The sequence below is a fragment of the Pongo abelii genome, chromosome 15 (genome assembly GCF_028885655.2).
Source record: "Pongo abelii isolate AG06213 chromosome 15, NHGRI_mPonAbe1-v2.0_pri, whole genome shotgun sequence".
NCBI lineage: Eukaryota > Metazoa > Chordata > Mammalia > Primates > Hominidae > Pongo > Pongo abelii.
In genome coordinates, this window is record NC_072000.2 from 100,766,282 (window position 1) to 100,791,810 (window position 25,529).

The following is a 25,529-nucleotide window of genomic DNA, read 5'->3' on the forward strand; positions in this document are numbered from 1 at the left end:
CGCTGGGCCTGGCGGAGGCAAGACGCAGAAGCCTCCTCCGGGCCCCAGGCCAGGGGACTTCCAAGGAGGGTCCCAGCCGGCTCGGAGAGAGTGCAAGAGAGCGCGAGAGGAGGCGGCAGGGACTGAGGCAGACACCTCCACTGCCGCCGCGCGACGAATTTGTTGTCATCCGCGAGGCGCGTTCCCGGCTGTAGGGACGCTCCTGGCGCGTTCGCGAGACCCAGACTCCCGGCGCGCCGCCGGGCGCTGGCGGAAGTGACGCCACACTGGGGGCCGCGGAAGGCGGGCAGAAGGGCGGGGGCTGGAGCAGTTCCGGCTCCGAGGGGGCGGGGCGGGTGAAGGCGGGGAGGGAGGGGGCGGCACCGCCGGTCGGCTCCAGTCGCCTCCGGAGGGAGAAAGAAGAGGACGCCGGGCGCGCAGGTGAGCGGCAGCCGGGGTGGCTGCGGGCGAGGGGCGGCCCCCGAGAAGGGCTAGGGGCTCGGGGCGCTGGCGGGCCGTCGGGCCTTCCGGATGGGGACGCGACGCCATGCAGCGGGCTGGGCCGACAGGGGCGGCAGGCTGCAGGGGCCCCGCACCCGTGTTAAGAGGGGTCTGGGGGCCGGTCTGGCCGGCCTGACTCTCCCGGCCCCCCTCAGACCTCGGCGCCCCGGAAAAGCACACTTGGGGCTCCGCCGTCTCCGCTGGGAGGACTGGAGCCCTTCTCGAGCATCCCCGCCCGCACCCGAGCATTGACCGGTGCCCATTGTCAGCAAGTTCTTCGGCCCCCGCCTCATTCAGGTATTGTTTCCGAAGCAGCTTCTTCGTTGCCGTTCGCCTGGCGGTTTGCAGAGCGCTTCTCGCATACGCTCGCTTAATCCTGGGTGTGTCATACCAACGATCAGGAAACTTGGGTTTTCGAAGCATCTGTGGGTAAAACTGCATTCCTTGAGAAATGCTAAAGGCTCCTGACCCCGCGGGAACCTGGGTGAAGAACTTGGGCTGTTCTGGCAGTCTGCGCAGTCGTATTTCTGCCTTTTGGGAGGTAACTCCTGCAGAGGCGGAGCCGGCTGTTAAGTTAAGTCAACCTTGAAAGGCCTGGGTGCGGGTGTTCGATGGCCCAGAAGCCAGATGTCCTGGGTTAGAATCCCGGCACTGACACCTATTAGCCGGCCAGCCACTTTAAGCGGCCACTGCCCTCCCCGAGCCCACGTTGCCTCCTTTGCCGAGTGTGAGCGGATTAAAATCTTACGTGCATGGACTTGTTAGGAAGATTAAATGATATGAGTAGGGCACGAACCTGAACAGAGTCCTGAAACATACAGCTGTTTAATCACAGTGAATTAAGACGACCAGTTTAAGGAGTGAAATGTTTACTTTCTCGGCAACTTTAATGAATGCCTTGGAAATACAGCCCAAAATATTGGTAGGTGGAGAAACATCTGGTTCCCCTTTCCACAACCACCTTTTCGTTTTAGAACCAGGGTACTCTGTATGCAGTTGCTTGGATTGTTGATTTCCCTTATTCTTTGTAGACTTATCCCAAGTATTCTCAGTAACTTAGATTCCCTTGCTCTTCATTCAAAAATATTTGTTAACGTCCATTAAATGAAAGTCACCACAGTTGATGATGTGAACAGTGTCAAGAATCAGGCCGAACCTTCAAGGAGTTTATGTTCTAAAGTGGAAGCATGGTGGTGCCTGCTTGTGAAGGCTGAGGCGGAAGGATCGCTTGAGCCCAGGAGTTTGAGGCTGCAGAATTGGATTGAGGCTATCCATAGAGTGCCTGCAATTTCAAATATCAGAAAGGATCGTACGAGCTACGATCATGCCACTGCACTCCAGCCTGAACCACAGGGCAAGACCCTTTCTCTCAAAAATAAAAATAATAAAGTGGAAGTTTGTTCATTTATTCAGTAAATATTTATTGATTGCCTTCTGTGTGCCAAGCACTGTTCTAGGTATTGGGGATACAGCAGTGAACAGATAAGTCTCTTCCTTCCTGGAACTTACATTTTATTGAAGGGAGGAGAAACATACAATAAATGAGTGAATAATATGCTTTGTGGTGATAAGGGATGTTGGAAAAATGAAAGCAATGTAAAGGGAGTGGAGATGGGGAAGAGAGAAGGGACTTGCCATTTTTATGTGAGATGGTAAGAGAAATTCTCTTATTTAATAAGATTACATTTTAGCTTGGAGAAACTTGGAGAAAGCTGGGAAGTGAGGTACATGTATATCTGGAAGAGTTGTTTTCCACGCAAGGGGAACAGCAAGTGCAACGCCCTGTCACGGGAGAATGCTTGATGAGTTTAGGGAACATCAGGAGTGAGTGAAGGAAAAAGTAGAAGCTGGGCAGTTGGGGGGTGGGGGTGCGCAGAGGAAGCACATCATGTAGGGCCTTGTAGGCCATTGACAAGAACTATGGAGCCGGGCACGGTGGCTCACTCCTGTAATCCCAGCATTTTGGGAGGCCGAGGTGGGCAGATCACTTGAGGTCAGGAGTTCAAGACTAGCATGGCCAACATGGTGAAACCCTGTCTTTACCAAAAATATATAAAAAATCAGTCAGGTGTGGTGGCGTGCACCTGTAATCCCAGCTACTTGGGAGGCTGAGGCAGGAGAATCGCTTGAACCCGGGAGGTGGAGGTTGCAGTGAGCCGAGATTGTTCCACTGCACTCCAGCCTGGGCAACAGAGTGAGACTCTTATCTTAAAAAAATAAAAAGAACTTTGGCCTTTACTCTGGGTGAGGTGGATTTAGGAGAGGAGTGACATAGTATGGCCTAAGTTTCTATGGATCATGCTAACTGCTGTGTTAAGAATAGTCTGGTGTGGAAGTGGGAGGGCCAGAGTGAAAACAACAAAACCTGTTAGAAGGATATCGCCATAATCCAAGGAAAAGATGACAGTGGTTTGGACCAAAGCGGTAGTAGTGAAAATGATTAGTTAGAAGCAGTTGGATTCTGGATATATTTTGAAGATAAGACATGTTTGTAAATAATAATTCTAATATTTACCATAAAAGGAATACAAGCAAGATGGTATGAAAAGTCAAAGGTGGGATCTTGCAAGAAATTAGAATAGGCTTTGGAAGGTTTGAAATAGACTTCTGACAAATAGATACAATTTGGGCTTCTTTCAGCAGCTATTAAATAAGTGGTTTCCAGCAAAAGAAACTACCATCAGAGTGAACAGGCAACCTACAAAATGGGAGAAAATTTTCGCAACCTACTCATCTGACAAAGGGCTAATATCCAGAATCTACAATGAACTCCAACAAATTTACAAGAAAAAAACAAACAACCCCATCAAAAAGTGGGCGAAGGACATGAACAGACACTTCTCAAAAGAAGACATTTATGCAGCCAAAAGACACATGAAAAAATGCTCACCATCACTGGCCATCAAAGAAATGCAAATCAAAACCACAATGAGATACCATCTCACACCAGTTAGAATGGCAATCATTAAAAAGTCAGGAAACAACAGGTGCTGGAGAGGATGTGGAGAAATAGAAACACTTTTACACTGTTGGTGGGACTGTAAACTAGTTCAACCCTTGTGGAAGTCAGTGTGGCGATTCCTCAGGGATCTAGAACTAGAAATTCCATTCGACCCAGCCATCCCATTACTGGGTATATACCCAAAGGACTATAAATCATGCTGCTGTAAAGACACATGCACATGTATGTTTATTGCGGCATTATTCACAATAGCAAAGACTTGGAACCAACCCAAATGTCCAACAATGATAGACTGGATTAAGAAAATGTGGCACATATACACCATGGAATACTATGCAGCCATAAAAAATGATGAGTTCATGTCCTTTGTAGGGACATGGATGAAATTGGAAATCATCATTCTCAGTAAACTATCGCAAGAACAAAAAACCAAACACCGCATATTCTCACTCATAGGTGGGAATTGAACAATGAGAACACATGGACACAGGAAGGGGAACATCACACTTCGGGGACTGTTGTGGGGTGGGGGGAGGGGGGAGGGATAGCATTGGGAGATATACCTAATGCTAGATGACGAGTTGGTGGGTGCAGCGCACCAGCATGGCACATGTATACATATGTAACTTACCTGCACATTGCGCACATGTACCATAAAACCTAAAGTATAATATAATAATAAAAGAAAAAAAAATTAAAAAAAATAAATAAATAAATAAGTGGTTTCCTTTTTCAACATAGAATTGCATTCGGGCTATCCATAGAGTGCCTGCAATTTCAAATATCAGAAAGGAAAATTAAAACGAAGGTTTTGCAGTAACAAATATGCTCTATTCAGAGTATTGTGTGTCGCCTTGTAAACTTTATGCTTTCTAGGAGAAATTCAGTATAAATGTTAAGGTTTAGGACCTGTCATTATGATATCTTTGGCTACAATAGGGTACAAACTCATCCCAAATCACAGTGCCATTTTTGTGTTTTGTCAAAGTACCTGTCACAAAATGTTAACACCTTGCATTAATTGAGGAAGATGAAAATAATTACCCTGGTCAGGTGTGGTGACGTGCCCCCTGTAATCCCAGCACTTTGGAAGGCCAAGGCCGGAAGGATCACCTGAGACCAGGAGTTTGAAACCAGCCTTGGTGCCAGAGCAAGACCCTATTTCAAAAAATAATAATAAATTTTAAAGAAGAAAATAATTACCCAACCGAATATTGTCAGCTTATTAAGAATTATATAAAACTTTGAAGTGACAGGTGAGAGGCTGTATGCCAGAGGCTAAATGGGTCATGTCAGAATAATCGTCCTTCAGAAAAATACGTTAACATGGGAAATGAAAGAAAAGCCAAGGAGATGTATTTGACCTTTTTTTATGACTTGCACCTGAGGTAACAGGAATACGCTGTCAGGGCTCCATGCCTCACGGCTCTTGGAGGAATTGTACAACACAGCAGCAGCCAATCCCCCACATAATGTAAAGAGCACCTAACTTGGAGCCACATGGCTTGAGCTTCAGGACCAGGCTTTCTTCTTGAAAGATAGTGTTAAATACTTTTAATATAATAGATTATATTTCTTTAGCTGTTTGCCCAGCACAGTTCTAAGCACTTTCCATGTATTCATTCATTTAGTTCTCTCAATATCACTTAAAGGTAGATGCTATTTTAACATCATTTTAAAGAGGAGGAATGTGTAACTGAGAAAGATTAAAATATCTTTTTCCAAGTCCCAGAGTAAATTAAGTGGCCAAGCTAAAATTCTAGTCCTAGTCAGTCTGCTTGAGAGCCTGTTAACCATCACACCTTCCTGGCCCCTTGTTCATATTGAGAGGATTTACCAGGTTGTAGTGTGTGATACAAATAAAGGTAATCATGATTAAGATATTGTATCCTGTCCTCAGCTGACTGTTAACAATGTCAACTGAAAGGTCAGACTTTCAAAGTGAAAATTTGCACTCTGTAATGTTCTTGAAATCTTTCTGGGACTGTTCTTTTGTCAGGCTAAGTATATGACTGTCTTTGCCCGTTTTTTTGTCATCAAGGACAAAGCTCTTTGATGCTCTGAACTCGTAATGAAACAAAATAGTCTAATAAATTAGGAAGTAAAGAATAAACGATTTAGTAATCAGTGTCATAATAACCAGTTTTATGAATCCTCCAAAAACACAAACACCCGAATGTCGCCCAAAAATTATGGAGAAAGAGCTGGTTCCTAAATAATTTATGTATGATGTTTTAAGGAATCATTTATGGAAACTTACATCAGGTGATACAATCTACAGAATAAATAATAGCAATTGTCAAGTATTCCAATTTTTGTCTCTTTGCTAGAAACAGAATATTGCTCAGGATCTGGTAGAGAACCAATTTGGAGTTTAAATGGAAAGCAGTGAGGTTTTCTATTTTATGTCTCTGTAGATATTGATTTATGTTTGTTAGAATGTACTTTAAATATAGTGCCAAGTAATACTTATTTCCTAGAGGATTATATAGAAATAAACTGTAATACCTGGATTTTTATTTATTTTTATTTTTTTTACATTCCATTTTTGGGTGTCTTTTCCTAGAGTCTCATTTACAGTTTCTGGTTTCGAAGGAAAGGTTTACAAGGTTGTATTGCTACTCTTTTTTTTTTTTTTTTTTTTTGAGACAGAGTCTCACTTTGTCACTCAGACTGGAGTGCAGTGGTGCGATAGCTCATTGTAGCCTCAACCTCCCAGGTTCAACCATTCCTCCTACCTCAGCCCCTAAGTAGCTGGGACTACAGGCTTGTGCCACTACTTTTTGTATTTTTTTGTAGAGACAGGGTTTCACCATGTTGCCCAGGCTGGTCTCGAACTCCTGGACTCAAGCAATCCACCCACCTTGGCCTCCCAAAGTGCTGGGATTACAGGCATGAGCCACAGCACCCAGCCAGTGTTGCTGCTTATTTACAGTTTGTAAAAACTCAAATTAACCCTGTATATTTCTTTCTTCTGAGTTCTCTCCTTAATCAACAAAAGCACTGCTATGGTTTGGATATCGTTTGGCCCCACCAAACCTCATGTTGAAATTCGATCCCCGGTGTTAGAGGTGAATCCTGGTGGGAGGTGTTTGGATCATGGGGATGGATCCCTCATGAATGGATTTCTCTCTGTATCTCTCTATATATCTGTCTCCCTCCCTCTCCCCTACTCCCTTTATCTCTCTCACTTCCCCTCCTTCCCTCCCTCCTTCCTTCCTTCACCATGTGATCTGCATATCCTAGCTCCCCTTCTCTCATGAGTGGAAGCATCTAAGGTAGAAAATTGGTACTGAGAGTGGGGTGTTGATATAAAGAGACCTGAAAATGCGGAAGCAGCTTTAGAACTGGGTAATGGGCAGAGGTTGAAAGAGCTTGAAGGGCTCAGAAAACAGGAAGATGAAAGAATGTTTGGAACTTCTTAGAGATTGGTTAAATGGTTGTGACCAAAATGCTGATAGAAATATAGACAGTAAAGGCCATGCTGAGGAGAGCTCAGATGGAAATGAGGATCTTATTGGGAACTGGAGCAAACATCACCCTTGTTACACTGTAGCAAAGAACTTGGCTGCATTGCCTCCATGCCCTAGGGCTTTGTGGAAGGCCCAACTTGAGTGATGACCTGTAGTATCTGGTAGAAGAAATGTCTAAGCAGCAAAGGGTTCAAGAAGTGGTGTGGCTGCTTTTAACAGCTTACAATCAAATATGGGAGGGAAGGAATGACCTAAAGTTGGAATTTAAAAGGAAAGCAGAGCATAAAAATATGGGAAAATGTGCAGCCTGGCCTTTTGTTACAGAAGGAAAGAGCATTTCAGGAGAAGAATCCAGTTCAGATAAAAGGGAGCCAGGTGCTAATAGCCAAGACAATGGGGAAAAGGCCCTCAAGGCATTTCAGAAATCTCCTAGGCTGTCCCTCTCATCGCAAGTCCAGAAGCCTAGAAGACAAGAATGGTTGCCACAGTCAAAGCCGTGGACGCAACTGTCCTGTGCCACCTTGGAATGCTGCTCCCTGCATCCTGGTTGCTCCAGCTCCAGTTCTGTTTCAAAGGGCTCCAGGTACTCAGCTCAAGCTGCAAGCTGTATATGTTTGCAGCTTCTATGTGTTGTTAGGACTTCAGGGCACAGAATGCAAAAGTGGCAGAGGCTTGGCAGCTTCCACCTAGATTTTAGAGGATGTATCAGAAGGCCTAGGTATCACAGAAAGACTCTGCTAGGACATTGCCAAGCAGAAATGTGGTGTTGGAGCCCCAGTGGAGAGCCTCCACTGCGGTATTGACTAGTAGAGCTGTGGGAACAGGTATGCCATGGGGACCACAGAATTGCACAGCCACTGGCAGTGTGCACCCTCATCCTGGAAAAGCCTCAGGCATTTGACTCCAACTCATGAGAGCAGCCACATGAGCTGCACCCAGCAGAGCCAAAGGGATGAGACTGCCCAAAGCCTTGGGAGCCCACCCCTCACACCACTGTGCCAGGATGCAGGACATGCTCAAAGGAGATTTTGGAACTTGAAGGTTTAATGTCTGCCCTGATGGGCTTCAGATTCTCATGGAGCCTCTTACCCTTTTCTGTTGGCCAGTTTCTCCCTTTGGAAAACAGCATTTATCCAATGACTGTTCCATCATTCTATCTTGGAAGTAAACAACTTGGTTTTTTACTTCACAAGCTTATAGCTGTAAGGATCTTGCCTTGAGTCTCAGATAAGAATTTGGACTTTTGAGTTGGTGCTAGAACAAGTTAAGACTTGGGGACTATTGGGATGGAATGGTTGTATTTTGAATGTGAGAAGGACACCAGATTTGAGAAGCGAGGAGTGGAAGGCTATGGTTTGGATATGGTTTGTTTGGCCCCATGAAGTCTTTTGTCAAAATATGATCCCCACTGTTGGAGATGGGGCGTGGTGAGAGCTGTTTGGGTCAGGGGATTGGGGCAGGGTGGGGTAGGGGGGCCAGTTTGAGGTGGGAGAGGTGTGGCTCTCTCATGAATGGCTCGGTGTCTTTCTCCCAGGAATGAGTGAGTTTTCACTCTCAGTTTCTGACAGAACTGGTTGTTGAAAAGAGCCTGGAGTCTTCTGCTCTCTATCTACCTACCTATCTGTCTATCTCCCCCACCTCCACCCTTTCTCACTGTGTGATCTTCACACACTGGCTCCCCTTCCACCACGAGTGGAAGCAGCTGGAGGCCGTTGCAAATGCTGGCACTGTGCTTCGTGTACAGCCTGTGGAACCATGAGCCAGATAAACCTCTTTTCTTTATAAATTACCCAGCCTCACATATTTCTTTACAGCAATACAGAGAGACTAAGATAAGCACAATTCTGTTGTCTAGATTTATAATTACTAGAATATAAATATGTCTGTGTTATTGCTGAAAATGGGGTGCAGAATAATTTTATAAAGCAGTGTATAAATGGGAAAATAGCCATTCTTACTTGAATTACAAATACTTTATATTTGTGATACTACACATGATTCTGAATTAAAATGTTTTATTTCAAAACAAATATATATGTCTGTAAGCTATTGAAAACAGATTAAATGTTATGTGTTACAGAAAACAGGTTAAATTGAGTTTTAGCTTTGCCTAAATTCTAAATCTTGCTGATAATAATTAATAAACTTTATTCATCTTTACTTTCAAAACAGTTGTTGGAAATGCAGATAAATTCAGAACTCTTGTTTTATTTGTAACTGATGCTACCAGTTATTTTAAGTGTCTGAATAATAACCTGACTTCTCTAAGAAAAAGATTTCTGCTTCCTACACCCTATACTTTCCAAAAGACTGCAATTTTTAAATTGTTTTTTCTTATTGAAAACATAATCATTTTCTTTTCACCGTAGGAAAATTAGAATATTAAAAAATTAAAGCTATCAACAATCTTTTTTGTTTCTTTTTTTTTTTGAGACAGAGTCTCACTCTGTCACCCAGGCTGGAGTACACTGGCACAATCTCAGCTCACTGCAGCCTCTGCCTCTCAGGTTCAAGAGATTCTCCCGCCTCAGCCTCCCCAGTAGCTGGGATTATAGGCACGTGCCACCACACCCGGCTAATTTTTTCTATTTTTAGTAGAGATGGGGTTTCGCCATGTTGGCCAGACTGGTCGCAAACTCCTGACCTCGAGTGATCCACCTGCCTCAGCCTCCCAAAGTGTTGGGATTACAGGTGTGGGCCACCACACCCAGCCAAAACTATCAACAATTTTTAACAAAGAGCAATAGCATAACTGAAGTGGAAAGAGTTGCAAAAACTTAGAGAAGGCCTAACTCAGCCCTAACCTTGTATCCTTTTACCAGCTCCTGCCTCTGCTTGTTAACTTTATACTGCCAGACACAGTGCCTGAAATTTTCATCTTGTTGAATTAATTCCTTGGGTTAGGGCTATACTTCTAAAATGTATTTTTCATGCCAATATTCCTCACTCGAATGTACCTTTTAGAGGCAAAGGAAACCCTAGACGCATAGGGGTATAACCTAAAGAGGATATGGCTTGAGACATCCAAACATTTGTGTACTTTTTCATTAAAATTCTAGGCAGTTGTGTAATATTTCCTGATATTGATATAGTAACAGTGATGTGTATTTTCCAAGAATATCTGCCATGTTTGTCCTGAGTCTTTGTATAGTCCTTGTCACAGAGCCGAGTATCACACTTGAGAAGCAGAGAGTTCGAATTTTCTCTGTTTTATTCGTTCAGGAAATATTCAATGAAGTCCTGCTTTATGGCAGACACTGTGCTGGTGATGTGTATATCACAGGCTCCCATCTTCATGGGTCTGTAGTAGTATAGACACAAAAATTATTTGCCATGAGGCTTAAGTACAGCAGTACCAAAGCAGAGATGCTGTTCGGGAAGATACAGTGATTGACCATCTTGAGAGCAGATACACAATCCTGAAATAGGTTTGTCTGAGCTGAATTTTAGAGGACTAAGTCTTCAAAGTAGTAATAAAATAAAATTTTTTAAGTTAAAAACATGGGTCTCATAAAACATATGGTGAGCATGTGTCAAAATGCATTTAATTCATTAATGAAACAAACAACAAGATGGTAAAAGTTGGTTCAGAGTAGTATAGGTGATCCCTGAGAAGCATCACACAAATATGGTGAGCCTGTTGCCCTATTGTATTGCCTAGAGCCAGGCATGGCACTGGAAAGAAAAATCCAGGTAAAGCCTGATGGTCTCCCTGAATTGAGGACATAGAGCTGGAAACCCAAGAAGGCCAAGGCAGCTAGGACAGAGTACTAGAAAGTAAATAGCTTCACAGAAAGCAAGGACTGTGAAGATATACACACGGTCTCCCTCCAGCCTGCAGCTGAATACTAATTCATGGATGTGAGTTCACTGCCCTAGGCTGGGGAAAGAACTACCAAAAAGAATGAGAGGAGGGGCCAGGTGCTGTAGCTCACGCCTGTAATCCCAACACTTCGGAGGCTGAGGTAGGTGGATCACTTGAGGTCAAGAGTTTGAGACCAGCCTGACCAACATGATGAGACCCCGTCTCTACTAAAAATACAAAAATTAGCCAGGCACGGTGGTGGCCGCTTGTAATCCCAGCTACTCAGGAGGCTGAGGAAGGAGAATGGCATTAACCCAGGAGGCCCAGATTGCAGGGAACTGAGATAGCACCACTGTACTCCAGCCTGGGTGACAGAGCGAGACTGTCTCAAAAAAAAGGAGGATACTCAGTTTGGGACTTTCTGAAGCAGAGGTGATATGAAAATTATACATCTCCTCATTTCTTTGGAGACTAAATTGCTGGATCTTCATCTTTATTGGATAATATCAAATCATTTTCCAAAGTGTTGTGCCAGTTTATACTCCCACTCAGTGTCTAAATGTTCTCTGTTCTGCATCCTCAATAATACTTGATTTAGAAAATTTTTTATGCATAGACTCAAAAAGGAAAATGTTTTACTGATCTGCAAGATGTTAAATGTTACCTCATTTTAATTATTTCTGTGATTTCTAACTGTGAGTGTATTTTCATGTGTTTAATAATCATTTCTGTTCTTCCATTAAAAAAAAAAGAATTAGAGGAAACAATTTTCTGAGCTAAAGCAGGACCAGGGATAATTCCCATTCTTATCACGCAGAATAGAAACCCTCGTAATTCATAGGGCATTGGGTAGAGTACTCAGAAAGGTTTTGCCTCTGTAATGGGACAGAATTAACTAGAGATTAAATGCAGATCTTGTCTAAAAGCAAGACCCAGAAAGATCAAGCTGTTTCCAGATAACTACCTCCCAAGACAATGCTCAACAATATTTATTACTTTTTAAATTTTTTCTCACCATGCGTCTAACCAAATGAATTCAATAATATTTAAAATAATATAAAAACATTGAGCACCACATTCACAATGTCTGGCATCCAGTCAGAAATGACCAGGCATGCAGAGCAGCAGAATATAACCTACAATTGAGAAGAAAAATCTGTCCATTGAGAGTAACCCAGAAATAATAGTTGAAATTAGTAGGCAGGACATTATAACACTTATTATGGCTGTATTTTGTATGTTCAAAAAGCTAGAAAAAAGATTGAGCAAATTAAGCAAAGACATGGAAAATATGTTTAAAAGATTAAAAGACACAAATAGGTACTGAAAAGATTAACAAACTTGAAGACATATCAATAAACAATTCAAAATGAAACAGTGAAAAAAATAAATACAGCAGTGAGGAATAGGATACCTTCACTTGGACTAATATACATAAAATTAGAGTCCCCAAAGAGGGTAGGGACACATAAATGTTTGAAGAAATAATGGCCAAAAAATTTTCCAAATTTGTTGAAAACTGTAAACCTACAGATTCCAGAATCTCAATGAAACCTAAGGGAAAGAAGCATGAAAAAACTACATCAAGAGGAACAAAGATAACAGTGACATCAAATGTCTCATGGGAAACAAGCAAGGTGTGATAGTCGAGAAACATCTTTTTAATTTTTTTATTTTAGAGACACAGGCTCTTACTATTTTGCCCAGGCTGGTCATGAACTGAGCTCAAGCAGTTCTTCCACCTTAGACTCCCAAATAGCCGGGACTGCAGGTGTATGCTACTGCATCCAAGAAACATATTTAAAGACTTGAAAGAAAAAAAAACTGTCAACCTAGGATTCTCTACCCAGCAAAAACATCTTTCACAAATGAAGGTGAAAGGGAGACTAGTTCAGACATAGGAAAGATGAAAGGATTCATCAACAGCAGACCTACACTACAGGAAATGTTGACAGAAGTTATTCAGGCAGAAGGAAAATGATACAGATAATACATGTAGATATAGCTCAGTACAAATGAAGGAGCACAAAAAATGGTAATTATATATTACATATAAAATACTTATTACCTAAATCTCTCTGAAAAATAATTGACTGTTTAAAGCAAGAATAATAACATTATGATGAAGTTTATAATTTATATAGAAGTAAAATATGTGACAAAAATAGCAAATGCTATATAGTAGTGTTTTGTAAAGTTCGTATACATGAAGTAGTATAGTATTAATTGGAGGTACATTGTGATAAAGATGTATACTATAAGCTTTAAAGCAACCACCAAAAACATACAACAAAAATATAGTTAATAAGAACCAAAAGATATAAAATAGAATCCTACAAAGTGGTTAATTCAAAAGCAAGGAGGAAAATAAGGAAAAGGGAGTAAAAGATGGGACTAAAAGAAAACAAATAGCAAGATAGAAAATTCACACTCAACTATATCAATAATTACAGTAATCAAATTAAATGTAAGTGGTCTAAACACCCTTAGTCCATTTTCGGTTGCTTATAACAGAATACCTGAAACTCGAAAATTTATAAAGAAAAGAAATTTATTTCTTATAGTAATGGAGGCTGAGAAGTCCAAGGTAGAGGGGCCACATTTGGAGAGGGCCTTCTTGCTGGTGGGGACTCTGCAGAGTCCTGAGGTGGCACAGGGCATCACATGGCGAGGGGGCTGAATGTGCTGGCTCAAGTCTTTCCCCCTCTTCTTACAGAGCCACCAGTTCTACTTCCATGATAACCCATTAAACTATTAATCCATAAATGGATTAATCCACTCTTTGGGTACAGCACTCATGACCCAGTTACCTCTTAAGGCTTCACTTTTTGGTGCTGCCACGTTGCATTGGAAATTGAATTTCAACATGAGTTTTGGAGGGGACAAGTATACTAATAGCACACCCCAATTAAAAGAGGTTGCCAGATGGATAAAAAAGCAGGACCACACTACATACTGCCAGTAAGAAACCCATATTAAATAAAAAGACATTTGTATTTCCATTCCCAAGACCGTAAAACAGCCTGTTATATCAAAATCAAATTCCTCTCTCTAGGTGTCAGCATGCTGTCAAATTGGGCCATCCCTGCACTGCATATCCTTGTATTTTAGCCCGACTAGTTTTGCCACACCCTGTGCTGACCTTTGCTTATGCTATTCCCTACGCAGAATTTTTCACAACTCTCAAGACCTTTTTGCTTATTTATAACTCTTTATTCATGCTCATTCCAGACCAGTTTTGACTGACCTGTACCCTTAGTCAAGCCCCATCATAACTAACCACTACATCATAGATTATAGAATGTCAAAACTCTTAGAAGAGTAAAGAATTTTCTGCCTATTTACCTTATTTTGTAGATGAGAACTCCGTAAGACCAATGAGATTGTATGACCAACTCAGGTTCATACAAGTTTAGTGATAGAGTTTGTAGTAGGACCAAGACATATCATTGTTGTCTATAATTATCTGCCACTCACAATTAAGTACATTTGGGGAGAATGATTATGATGTGTGTGTATGGCATTAATATTTGTGCAAATATTTCATGTGCCTGTCTTCTTTCCCAAATTAGACTGCAAGCTACCAGTAGACATCTTTTATTAGTATTCTAGTGCTTAAAAAAAAGTCGGATATGTAGGTACAGAGTGGATTATGATATTTGATTAATAAACTTAGAATCCAAGTAGACAAGATTATAAAACATAGGATAATGATTCATTAGTTTTTACTATTTGAAACAATGATGATTGATTCCTTTACATATAGTAATTAGGATTCAATTATATCTCAAGTTCCAAATTTTGCTACTCATATATAAAGTTTGATTCAGTGCCTTTACATCTGCTGAGATTTTTCAACCTTAGTATAAACTCTGCTTATTATACTATCTGCAAGTTTTCACAGAGGTCTAGACCTGTGCCATCTGATACAGTGGCCACTAGCTATTTAAATTTAAATGAACCAAAATTAAATAAATTTTTAATTCAATTTCTCCATCACAGTAGCCAAACTTCAGATGGCTATTAGCTGCTGTATTGGAGGGCAACAATAAAGAACATTTCCATCATCACAGAAAGTTCTATTCATCTAGAATTTCTTATATGATGATAAATTGTTTTGTGTACAAAAAGGGAAAGCAAAGATTTTTACAGGATTCACATTGATGAGTCAACCATTCTGGTAACCTGATGGAAGTTCTAAAGTGTCGATAGTAATTCTAGTGGTTGTTCCTTCACTGAAATGGGCGCGTGTATTTTCTCATCCTCAATGGTACAGGCTTCTAGTCAGGTACACAGATAATCCATTGAGTAGAAAATATATCTATATTCCATCTTTACCTTCTGTTTAAATGTATATATGTCTTAAATATTTTAATTGTGGTAGAATATTTATATAAATGCTTATAATAAGGTGTCTGCTCAAAATTTTTTTACTTTCTGGGGTACATAATCCAAAGTGTGGAAGCTGCTTCTCAAGTGTCCGTCAACATAGCAACCTAGCTGCTCACTGCTCTGCCTCTGTAACTCCTGTCATCACCAGCTAACTGACTTCATGGTTTTTGGCTCTTTTCAAACTCCTTGAGAGAGCATCTGATTAGCTAGACCACCATCCGGAAGTAGTTGGACAAAGCTCTTGACTTGGGACATAAATAAACCCCTTGCCAACCTTGAGATGGTGCCTTTAATTGAAATACCCATCCCCAGTACATGTTGCTATGATGATGCTGGAATTAAAATATAAAGCATGAAACCTATGATTCAGAAACCTTTCCAGAGAAGGCAATGGGCTTGGCAAGTACTCTAGGCTTCCTTTTAAGAGAAGCATGTAAACTGCCTAGCACCTTATGTTGTCCATCAAATGTGTTCACTGAAAATAAATTATGGCCAAGCGCAGTGGCTCACACCTGTAATCCCAGCATTGTGGGAGACCAAGGCAGGAGGATTGCTGGATCCCAGGAGTTCAAGACTAGCCTGGGTAAACACAGGAAGACCCTGTCCCTCCAAAAAATAGAATCACCCGGGCTTGATGGCACCAACCTGCAGTCCCAACTAGATGGGACTAGTGGGAGGATCATTTGAGCCCGAGATTGTGCCACTGCACTATGGCCTAGGCGACAGCAAGATCTTGCCTCGTAAATAAATAACTCTCCAAAAAAAAAGGAAGAGCAGAAAAAGAAGTCATTTGAATGTTTTTATATATGTTAAAGATGAGGAAGGTACCATAAGCTGAGGGATTCAGATGGCCTCTAGAAGTTAGAAAAGGTAAGGAAACAGATTCCTTCCTGAAGCCTCTAGAAGGAATACAGACCTGCTGACATCTTGCTTTTAGACTTCTCATCTCCAGAACTGTAAGAGAATAAGTGTGTGCTATTTGAAGCCACTAATTTGGTAATTTATTATAGTAGCAATAGGAAACTAATTGATATCCAGATTCTACAAAGCTTTTATTAAGCACTTTCTGCATGGCAGGCACAAAAATATTCATCATCATCATCTGAGCTCCATTTTCTAAACCTTTTTACCTTCATAGGGCTGTTGTAGAGCTAAATCAATCACTGCCTTTCATTATGGGTAGACTCCTAAATCCAATAGAATGCTTTCTGTTGCCCGTAAGATAATAGGAATTTGTTGGCTCCGATAACTGAAAAGTGCAAATCCTGGGAAACCAGCATGGGCGCTGGCCACATTTCTCTGTGAATCTCTTGGCTCTGTGTTTTTCTGTTGTCAGCGTCATGCTTGGGCTAGTGGCCCCATCTCAACATGGCTACTTGGAACAGCTTGAGCTGTGTGCTGTGACTGAACTATTCTGATTAAAGTGACCAAGAAGGCTGGGCGCAGTGGCTCATGCCTGTAAGCCCAGCACTTTGGGAGGCTGAGCAGGCGGATTGCTTGAGGTCAGGAGTTCAAGACAAGCCTGGCCAACATGGTGAAACCTTGTCTTGGCTAAAAATACAAAAATTAGCCGGGCCTGTAATCCCAGCTACTCGGGAGGCTGAGGCGGGAGAATCGCTTGAACCCAGGAGGCAGAGGTTGCAGTAAGCCGAGATCATGGCACTGCACTCCAGCCTGGGCAACAGAGCGAGACTCTGTCTCAAAAAAATAAAGTGACCAGGAAGAATTTCATGTATTAATTAGTTTGAAGAGTCTGTATCTGGGGATTGGAGTCAATCTCAGCCAAATTGCTTGGTTACTTTACTTAGTACGGGAAGGGAGCATTATGGTTGCCCTTGGAAAACATGGGTGGTCATAGGCAGGGAAAAGGATATTGGTAAATAATCAAGAACCTGTTTCAACCAACAAAAAACAAGTTGTAATCATACCTTAAAATAATAGCTAAAAATGTTATTTCTGTAATGCTCCATTAATTTATATGTATCATCAAAAGTTCTAAATTGTATGTTATTCAAAGACATTTCAGGGAAAGTGTCTTAAAAGTTCAGTCTTAGGAAAGGTGTCTTCCTCTTTTTTGCAGCTCGGTGCTGATTATCACAACTGTTTGGTGACCTACTTCACTGACCTGTGAGGATTTCTTCTCTTCAAGTACTGGATTCTTGATCTTTCTGCATCATCAAGGTCCTAATTGCAATGAATTACACTCTTGCTTTAAAAAAAAGCTTTATAAATGTAAAACTTTCTCATATAAACATCTTTTTATGTAATGATCATTATTTCTGACATCTCTAATTGAAGTACTTGATAACTTAAGCAGAATTAAGATGTTTGATATTCATGATGTCAAGAGATTTATAGTAGTCATTTCTAAATCTTCAAAACTATGTAAAAAAGAAAGGGCTCATTTTGTATATATAAGACCAAATATAATCTTGAGCAGTATACTGATTAGTTTTGGAATAAGGTAAAATTTGAAAAGCCAAATTTTTTTTCCTATATAATAAGTCAATCTGAGCTTTCAGTTATCCAACAGATTGCTCCAGCAATAATTGGTAATTTTATAATTAACTTCTGTTGTTTGTAGCGAGTGACTAATTCTGTAAAGTGCTATGAGAGACAAGATAAAGAGTCTTTAAAACATATTATTAATTGAAATGGGATTGGAGGAATACATTATACATTTGCTATGTAATTTTTTGAAATAGCTTTACATATGTTATTATAAATTGCATTCAGCAAGTAGTTCTGACTTTTGTAATGTGCAAATGACATTCAGCTGTAGGAACTCCAGCTTCTTAAGATTTTTGCTGATAATTTAGAGCAGTGGCTGCACAGCAAAATCACTCAGGAGCTCTGAAAAAAATAACTCGTCTTCCAGAGATTTTTATTTTGTTTTTCTGCAGTGAGGAAAATGTATCTGTAATTTTATAAGCTCTTACAGGTAATTCTAATGACTAGCTTAAAGGATTTTGAATGTCACTATCTTGAAGGATTTTGAATATTACACAAATAGGGCATAACTTGGAAATAGTGATGGACTGTGCAATGTACCAGATCAGTGGTTTAAATAAATGCCCATAAAAATTGTCCATATTGTCAGACAAAAATTGAGACTCCTTCTGAAAATGCATTTAAGGGCCAGGTGTGGTGGCTTGAGCCTGTAGTCTCAACTACTCAGGTGGCTGAGGTAGTAGGATGGCTTGAGCTCAGGAGTTCTAGGCTATAGTGCACAGTGATCACACCTGTGAATAACTACTGCACGCCAGCCTGGGCAACATGGTGAGACCTTGTCTCTTAAAATACGATGAGTTTATTACCAGTCTAATCTAACTCCAGTGTGGTGAGGGGGTGGGACTAGACCTTGACCACAGTGCCCAAGTAGATAGGAAATGAATGTTGATTGAATATGTAAGTGAGTGAAGAGTTATGCTTCATTCACGACAGCAGATGCTTAATCCATATCAGAGAAGTGAAACTTTACTTTTAAAACCTGCCAAGCAAAAAGAAAGCACAATAGCTCACCATAACTTGTTCTGTAAAGCCTTTTGTACATTCCAAAGCACCTTCACATTAATTAACTTTTCTCATTCATACATTTCAAATTTTAACAATACGTATAGCCAGGAAGATCTTTTTTAACCCCAGTTACAGAAGAAAAGCTAAAACCACATAGCAGCCTGGCAGTAATATTGGATCAAGTTAGCATGAGAAATTAGAAATAATAATTTTCAAAATATAACATTTGGGTCAGTTCAAATTAATGGTGAAAAGATGAGTTATTCAGTAAATGGTATTGGTACAGTTGGCTATCCATTTGGAAAATAAAGTTGTGCAAAATAAATTCCAGATGGATGAGTTAAATTCAGATACGACGAGAATTTAGGGGATTTTTAAAATGTAATCATGGTATGGGGAAGGCCTAGAGCAGAACCCCAATCCAGAAGTCATAAAAGGAACTACTGAGAGGTAGTATACTGTGGTAGGTAAAGACTTGCGCTCTGATTTCATGCAATTTAGATTTATTTCCATTTCTGCTTATTGCAACTGTATGATCTTAGAACTAAAAATACCCTTTAAACATCCAAACAGATGTTTACTCAAGGAAATACATATTACAACAATGAGCTATCGTTCTTTGCCTCTTAAATTGGCAAAAATTTAAAAGAATTGGAAAGAGGTAAAAAAGAGTACAGTCCCTCATATTCTATTGGTAAAGTATAAGTCATACTCTCTTTTTTTGTTTTTTTGAAGGGTAAATTGATGGTATCTATTAAAAGTTAAAACAAGTATGTCCTTTGACTCAGCAATTTCAGTCCTAAATATCTGTCCTAGAGAAATAATTATACATTTTAAAATATGTACTAGGATTGTTACTGAGGCATTATTCAAAATAGCTAAAAAACACAATATTCTAAATGCTTATCAATATGGAAATTGACCTGTTGTGGGTAAGTGGAGAAGGGAGATTCTTTTTTTGAAAATCTATGGGTGTCTGTGATTTGGTGTGAAAAACCACTAGAAATGTTTTTAGATAGTATTTTTCCTAAAAATTGTTAGCTAGTGTTTTATACTACGTAGCAATTGTAAGGCATAGCTAATTTTAATCAAATGTAGTAGTTTGAATGTCTTTCTATAAACAAATTTTATAACTGCTTTTTTTGTTTTTACAGAATGGAAACAGACTGTAATCCCATGGAGCTGAGCAGTATGTCAGGATTTGAAGAAGGTTCAGAGCTTAACGGTTTTGAAGGAACTGACATGAAAGACATGAGGCTAGAAGCGGAAGCAGTTGTAAATGATGTTCTCTTTGCTGTTAACAACATGTTTGTCTCGAAAAGCCTGCGGTGTGCAGATGATGTGGCCTATATCAATGTGGAAACAAAGGAAAGAAACAGATATTGCCTAGAACTCACTGAAGCAGGGCTCAAGGTAATTCACTTTTCTTTTTAGAAAAAATAATTATTTATGTCTTTACCACTTTATCAAAAAGAGGGGTAGTGGGGAGGGGAAGAGTGTTAAAAGAGAACTGGATATTCAGTAGCTTCCAAATTTTTTTAAGAAAAACTTTTAACCTAGAAATTTTTATTAATTTTAAAGCTTTTGATCGATACGGGGAAACAGAATTTTTTTGAAAAACATTTGATTTGCAGGGCATGACTTTGTTTTAATCATGACCCCATGTTTAAATCGTGACTAATTTATTTCTCATCTATAGCTAAATGTGTTCACCAAAATTACACATACATTCTTTGCATTGAATGGGTTTTGCAGTCACTGTGTTGAAAAGATTTTCGTCAACCTCTTGAAAATGTCTCTTCTGTTAAAATAACATACTTGACAACACTGTTTTCCAACTCTTATATCAGAAATAAATCAGAGCAGAACATTCCGCCCCCAGATTTCCAAGAGTGTCCCATTAACCCTTTATTATGAGTGTCTCTTTATTATGAGAGCTTTTCTAGGCAGATTAACCTTTCCATTCTTTAAACCAAAATCATGAGTTTAGAATAGTAGAAAACATCACCTGAGAGCAACTTTTAATTAAAAAAGAAAAAACTATAGGCCAGACCTGCGGGCTCTTACCTGTAATCCCAGCACTTAGGGAGGCCAAGCTGGTAGGATCATTTTAGGCCAGGAGTTCAAGACCAGCCTGGGCAACATGGCAAGACCGTGTTTCTACAATATATTTTTTGTTAATTAACCCAACATGGCAGCACTTGCCTGTAATCCAGCTACCTGGGAGGCTTAGGAGGGGGCCTGTGAGTTCGAGGTTGCAGTGAGCTAGGATTGGGCCACTATACTCCAGCCTAGGTACACAGACCCTGTTTTAAAAAAAGAAAAAAAAACTGTTATAAAATCTTTGACCTACTGAACAAAGGGATAGACATTAGAAAATCTAAAATCTAGTTTTAACCTTACTAATCAGTGAATCTTCAGTCTTAGAAAATGTCATACATTTCTGTGTTTCTATATTTGTTCAAAGTAATTGTACCTTATCATAAGGTGGTGAGCAAGGCCTACCTAAGCAAGTAAGAATGTCTCATGATATTAAGTACATAAACATCTCTTTACTTCACTGGATTCAGTTTGCTGAAGATGAGTCGTGTATACAGTATATTCCTTGATGGAGCAAATTGCAAGGCCAGCATCTGTACTACCCTCAGTTCCTTCACAGCTGCTGCAAAGATAGCTGCTTAGCTTTAAGCATAGTACCTGAATTAACTAATTTTTGTGCACTTCTTTTCACATCCTTAAATTTGTACTAAAAGTTCAGAGTATTTAAAGGTGAATCTTAAATCAGAAGTAGAGATAAATGACAGAATTAATAAGCTAATTCTGTCTTGTGTTGGTTAATTCTAAGTTGGCTGTGGAGAGGTAGAAGGAGTTCTGATCAGAGAGTCAGCAGTCTTAACTGTGAATTGAAATGATCTTGGGTGAGTCTGTCTACCCCTGAAAGAGCTCCTGCTTCTTAATCTATAACTTGGAGTTTAAAAAAACTTAAAACGATTTAGGGAATGATTATATGACTGTATGATACAAAAGGATCTGAACCATTTGTAAAACCTGACATATAGTAGGTGCTCAGATATTTGTTTGTTTTTCAGTCTGATTCAGTTAACATTTTTTGAGCAACTATCCTGTGTCAGCAATTGAAAATCAAACCATGAATAAGACATGATCCCTGTCTACCAGGAAGATCACAGTCTAGCAGGGATAAGAGGAAGAAGGCAAACTGAACTGTACTCCACTATAGAGAGTGCAGTAATCGAGCATGGATCTGAAGAGGTGTGATTCATTTTCCTTAGGTGTCTGCCTCTGCTTTTCATTAAAAAAAAAAAAACCAGCTTCTATTTCTGACACAAACTTTCACCTCCTGTGGCTTAAATAGATGTCAAAAAAATTTAGGATTTATATAGGGAATTTACAAACTTAAGTCAGCAAAAACTAAATTAATTTTGCCCTATGTTGTGCTGGTGAACCATGATATACCTTATAATCTTGTCAAAAAGGAAAGTTGTAGCTGTGTTCACAGGGAAAAAAAAAAAATCACCTGTCAGCCTTTTGCCTAAGATCAATTGGAGTATCTCTTCTTATCAGTTTAATATCTGTTATGTCCTCTATCCAAGGACAATATATTAAATGGATTTTTGGAGCAGGGGGATAGAATGGGCTCTTGCTCCGTTCACTTCACACATCGACCTGGTATTGCAGATACCTCCAGAAACACTGTACCCCTACCAAGAAAAAGAAAACACATTAACATTCTCTTTTATCTCACAGAGTTGAGCATTTATTCCCCGTCAGATAAGAAATATATTAGGTGAAAGTGGCCTTTCAGATTACTAATAATAAAGCTAAAGAGTTATTAAAACTAATAAACTATTAAACCAATTATTAATAAAACAGTTATTAAAATTAACAACTAATTATTAAAACTAAATTATTAGGAATAATTTCTAGAATTGTTTATAAAAGTAGTGAAAAATAATTATAAAAATATGAACTGATGATATATTACCTATTATAGTACTTAATATAGTAGACCCTCAATATATGTGGAATTAAATGGGGTAAATAATAGATGCATGTTTTAGAATATGAAAATGAAATACCGTTTTTGTGTAGCTTTTCAAATTCTTTCTCTGCATTTCCTTGACCTTCTAAGTAAAACCTTTTAAATGTTGAAGAAAATTCTATAGGGAGCATTTTAGTGGTGTTTCTGTGTTATATATTATAAGTTGCTGAAGTATTAAAGGTTGTATTTAAAATGTGCATACTCTGACTTTGAGAAATAGTTTCACTCAGTTACCCATGTATCTGGTGGTCTAGTGGCTAGGAAAAGAAATAATTTATTTTTTTGAAAGGATGATTACTCACGTAAACACTTGGATTTTGCTTTCTGTACCAACATGAAAACTAATGAATTCACTGTTGCATTTCCCTTGTAGGTGGTAGGCTATGCTTTTGACCAGGTGGATGATCATTTACAGACTCCCTACCATGAAACAGTCTACTCCTTGTTGGATACACTCAGCCCCGCCTACCGAGAAGCATTTGGAAACGCACTGCTTCAAAGACTGGAAGCTTTGAAAAGGGATGGACAGTCATGACTACACTTTTTCCTTTCAGAGGGGCTGGTGCTGGTACAGAATGTTGATATAAAGCTTAAAATTCTTGCATATGGTCATAGAAAATGCATCTTTGGTTTTGCGTTTTTATCACTTGCTTCCAACTTAGGCTTTTGGCTCAGAAGATTATTGAATAATGATTTGTCTTAGTTTCTGTTTCAGTAAGGGAATTCTGAGGCCATTGCTATGATACCATCATTAAGACATTCACATGTCTTCATATAATATCTCTTCATTTCAAATCCTAATCAGTATTTCATACTATTACAGGGCTTTGATGCTGCCAGCACTGTCTTTTACAAAGGAAATTCTAGATTTGCACAGTAATAGAGGAATTAGAAGTACCTAACTATACACTTTGATTCAGCCTGCTAAATCAGGGGTTCAATACTAGCTTGGACAAACTTTGTAGTAATTAATTGCTACTAGCCTTATTGGAAACAAATTATCAACTAGTTTGCCCTGCACAAATTTTGAAATTCACTGCTTCACTTAATCTACTTATATTACTAATAATGGATTAATAAAGATGAATTAATTATATATTACTTAACTAGTATTAAATGAAAAACAGGGACTGAAATAGTTCTGTATTCCATGTTTGCAACAGCCAGCCAACTAAGCAGAGGATAAACCGTTAGCAAATGAATGTAATAATTACCCATTTCCAAGATATCTAAGCACATAAGCAAATACAGGAACAGACTTCATTCTTTTTCTTAACAAAAAGCATCTTCAGTGTGTGATTTAAAAGAAAGAAGATTCTGGTTTCCTAGAAAACAATATTTTGGCCTGTGTTGATTCTTATTCTGAATGTGTGTTTACATAATGTACAGTATATATTCAGAAAGTATTTTTGCTTCAACGTTTACTTTCTATGATGTAGTGCTTTAGTATTCCCACAGCACCCCACCTTCCCCAACAGATGTACAGTGTTCTGTCTCCATTCGAAATCTACAATGTAATATGAGTGCATTGTATGGGTTTGAAACCAAAGGATGAATGAAGCATTCAGAGACTTAATATTTGAAAAAGGGATCGTCAGTATTTTATATTTTATTACAGGTACTGATATTTATAAATTTAATAAACTGTACCATGCTGCCGCATGTTTTCAAGTACATGTTGAACAATAAGGATTGGGGAGTTGTTTTTTAATGGTCACCTAAAGCAGCTGCTGTAGAAATGTTGAACTAAAATTTTGCATCTGGTCACACCTTCATGCATTTGTCATTTGCAGATATTTTTCCATCATTATTAAAAAATAGGAACTTTTAGGCTCTGAAGATCATGTGGACCAGAGCAAATTAAAGTTCAGTTTGTGTCACAATTCATTGCCAGACTTCATTGGAATGCTTTATTTGACGATGTATGTTCATTCTCAGCTTTATTTTCAGATGCTTAACTGGGCAATGAAGTCTAACTTCAGGTTGAACTTTCTCATGCTTAATCTCAGGCTAAATGTAAATGATATTTGTAAAGTTTGAATAAAATTCTGTTTACTCATTTTGAGTTAGTATGAAGAAAAGTGATTGTATGTTTAAGAATTGAAATTGTTCATTTTGTGATAAATGATTAATTCCAAGAGCTTGTTTCCATTTTTTAATTCTGCATTGTTACATTTGGATTTGAAGTGACTGAAGTGAGCTTTCTCTTGTTATTACTATGAAAGAGGAATGAGGAACAAGAGGAGAAGACATTAATAAAACTACACAGATATACATGAGAATCTAGATATTAAAACCTCATTTTACTTGGTCCGTTTGAAGAACTTAACCAGCAGATAGGCCAGGTGTCGTGGCTCACACTTGCAATTCCAGTGGTTTGGGAGGCCCAGGCAGGAGGATCACTTGAGGCCAGGAGTGCAAGACCAGCCTGCGCAACATAGATCCCATTTCTACAAAATTATAAAAGCATGGCTTGGTGACACACACCTGCAGTCCTAGCTATTAGGAAAGCTGAAGCAGGAAGATTGCTTGAGCCCAGGAATTGGAGACTGCAGTGAGCTACGATCGTGCCACTGCACTCCAGCTTGGATGACAGAACAAGATCCTGTCTCTTAAAAAAAAAAAAAATGAAAATGAAAATTGTAAAACTTAACCAGATAAATTAAGCCTTGATTTCACTTCTAAAGAAAAAAGAAAAAAAAAACTTTTATATAAATAACTCTTAAAAATCAATAGGAAGAAAAAATGCAAACAGTGGGCAAATAATATGGTCAACTCAAAAAAAAATAGATGTCAGTAACTACTTGAAAGAGGTCCAACCCAACCATTAACTCAAGAAAG

At 39.3% G+C, this 25,529-nt stretch overlaps 1 protein-coding gene and 1 non-coding gene across 3 annotated transcripts; both read left to right on the top strand.

Annotated features, from left to right (window-relative positions):
• The first annotated feature begins 304 nt into the window (after positions 1-304).
• On the top strand, positions 305-24,826 carry GSKIP (GSK3B interacting protein). Of its 2 annotated transcripts, XM_002825085.6 has the most exons (4): positions 305-420; positions 17,193-17,293; positions 19,783-20,041; positions 23,062-24,826. In XM_002825085.6, the coding sequence occupies exons 3-4, from the start codon at positions 19,784-19,786 to the stop codon at positions 23,221-23,223; spliced, it is 420 nt and encodes a 139-aa protein (XP_002825131.1). In that variant the 5' UTR covers positions 305-420; positions 17,193-17,293; position 19,783; the 3' UTR covers positions 23,224-24,826. The 2 variants fall into 2 exon arrangements, with proteins under 2 accessions (XP_002825131.1, XP_009247743.1); XM_009249468.4 differs by lacking the exon at positions 17,193-17,293 and having other exon boundaries at positions 338-420.
• On the top strand, positions 22,159-22,350 carry LOC112128958 (U2 spliceosomal RNA). Its single transcript, XR_002911396.2, has one exon. It is a non-coding gene; the product is annotated as a U2 spliceosomal RNA (small nuclear RNA).
• Positions 24,827-25,529: the final 703 nt, after the last annotated feature.

Excerpts from the sequence above, each read along its gene's own strand:
- GSKIP (XM_002825085.6), top strand. The coding sequence starts at position 19,784 with ATGGAAACAGACTGTAATCCCATGGAGCTGAGCAGTATGTCAGGATTT. Across the intron at positions 20,042-23,061 it reads TCACTGAAGCAGGGCTCAAG|GTGGTAGGCTATGCTTTTGA; the intron begins GTAATTCACTTT and ends TTTCCCTTGTAG.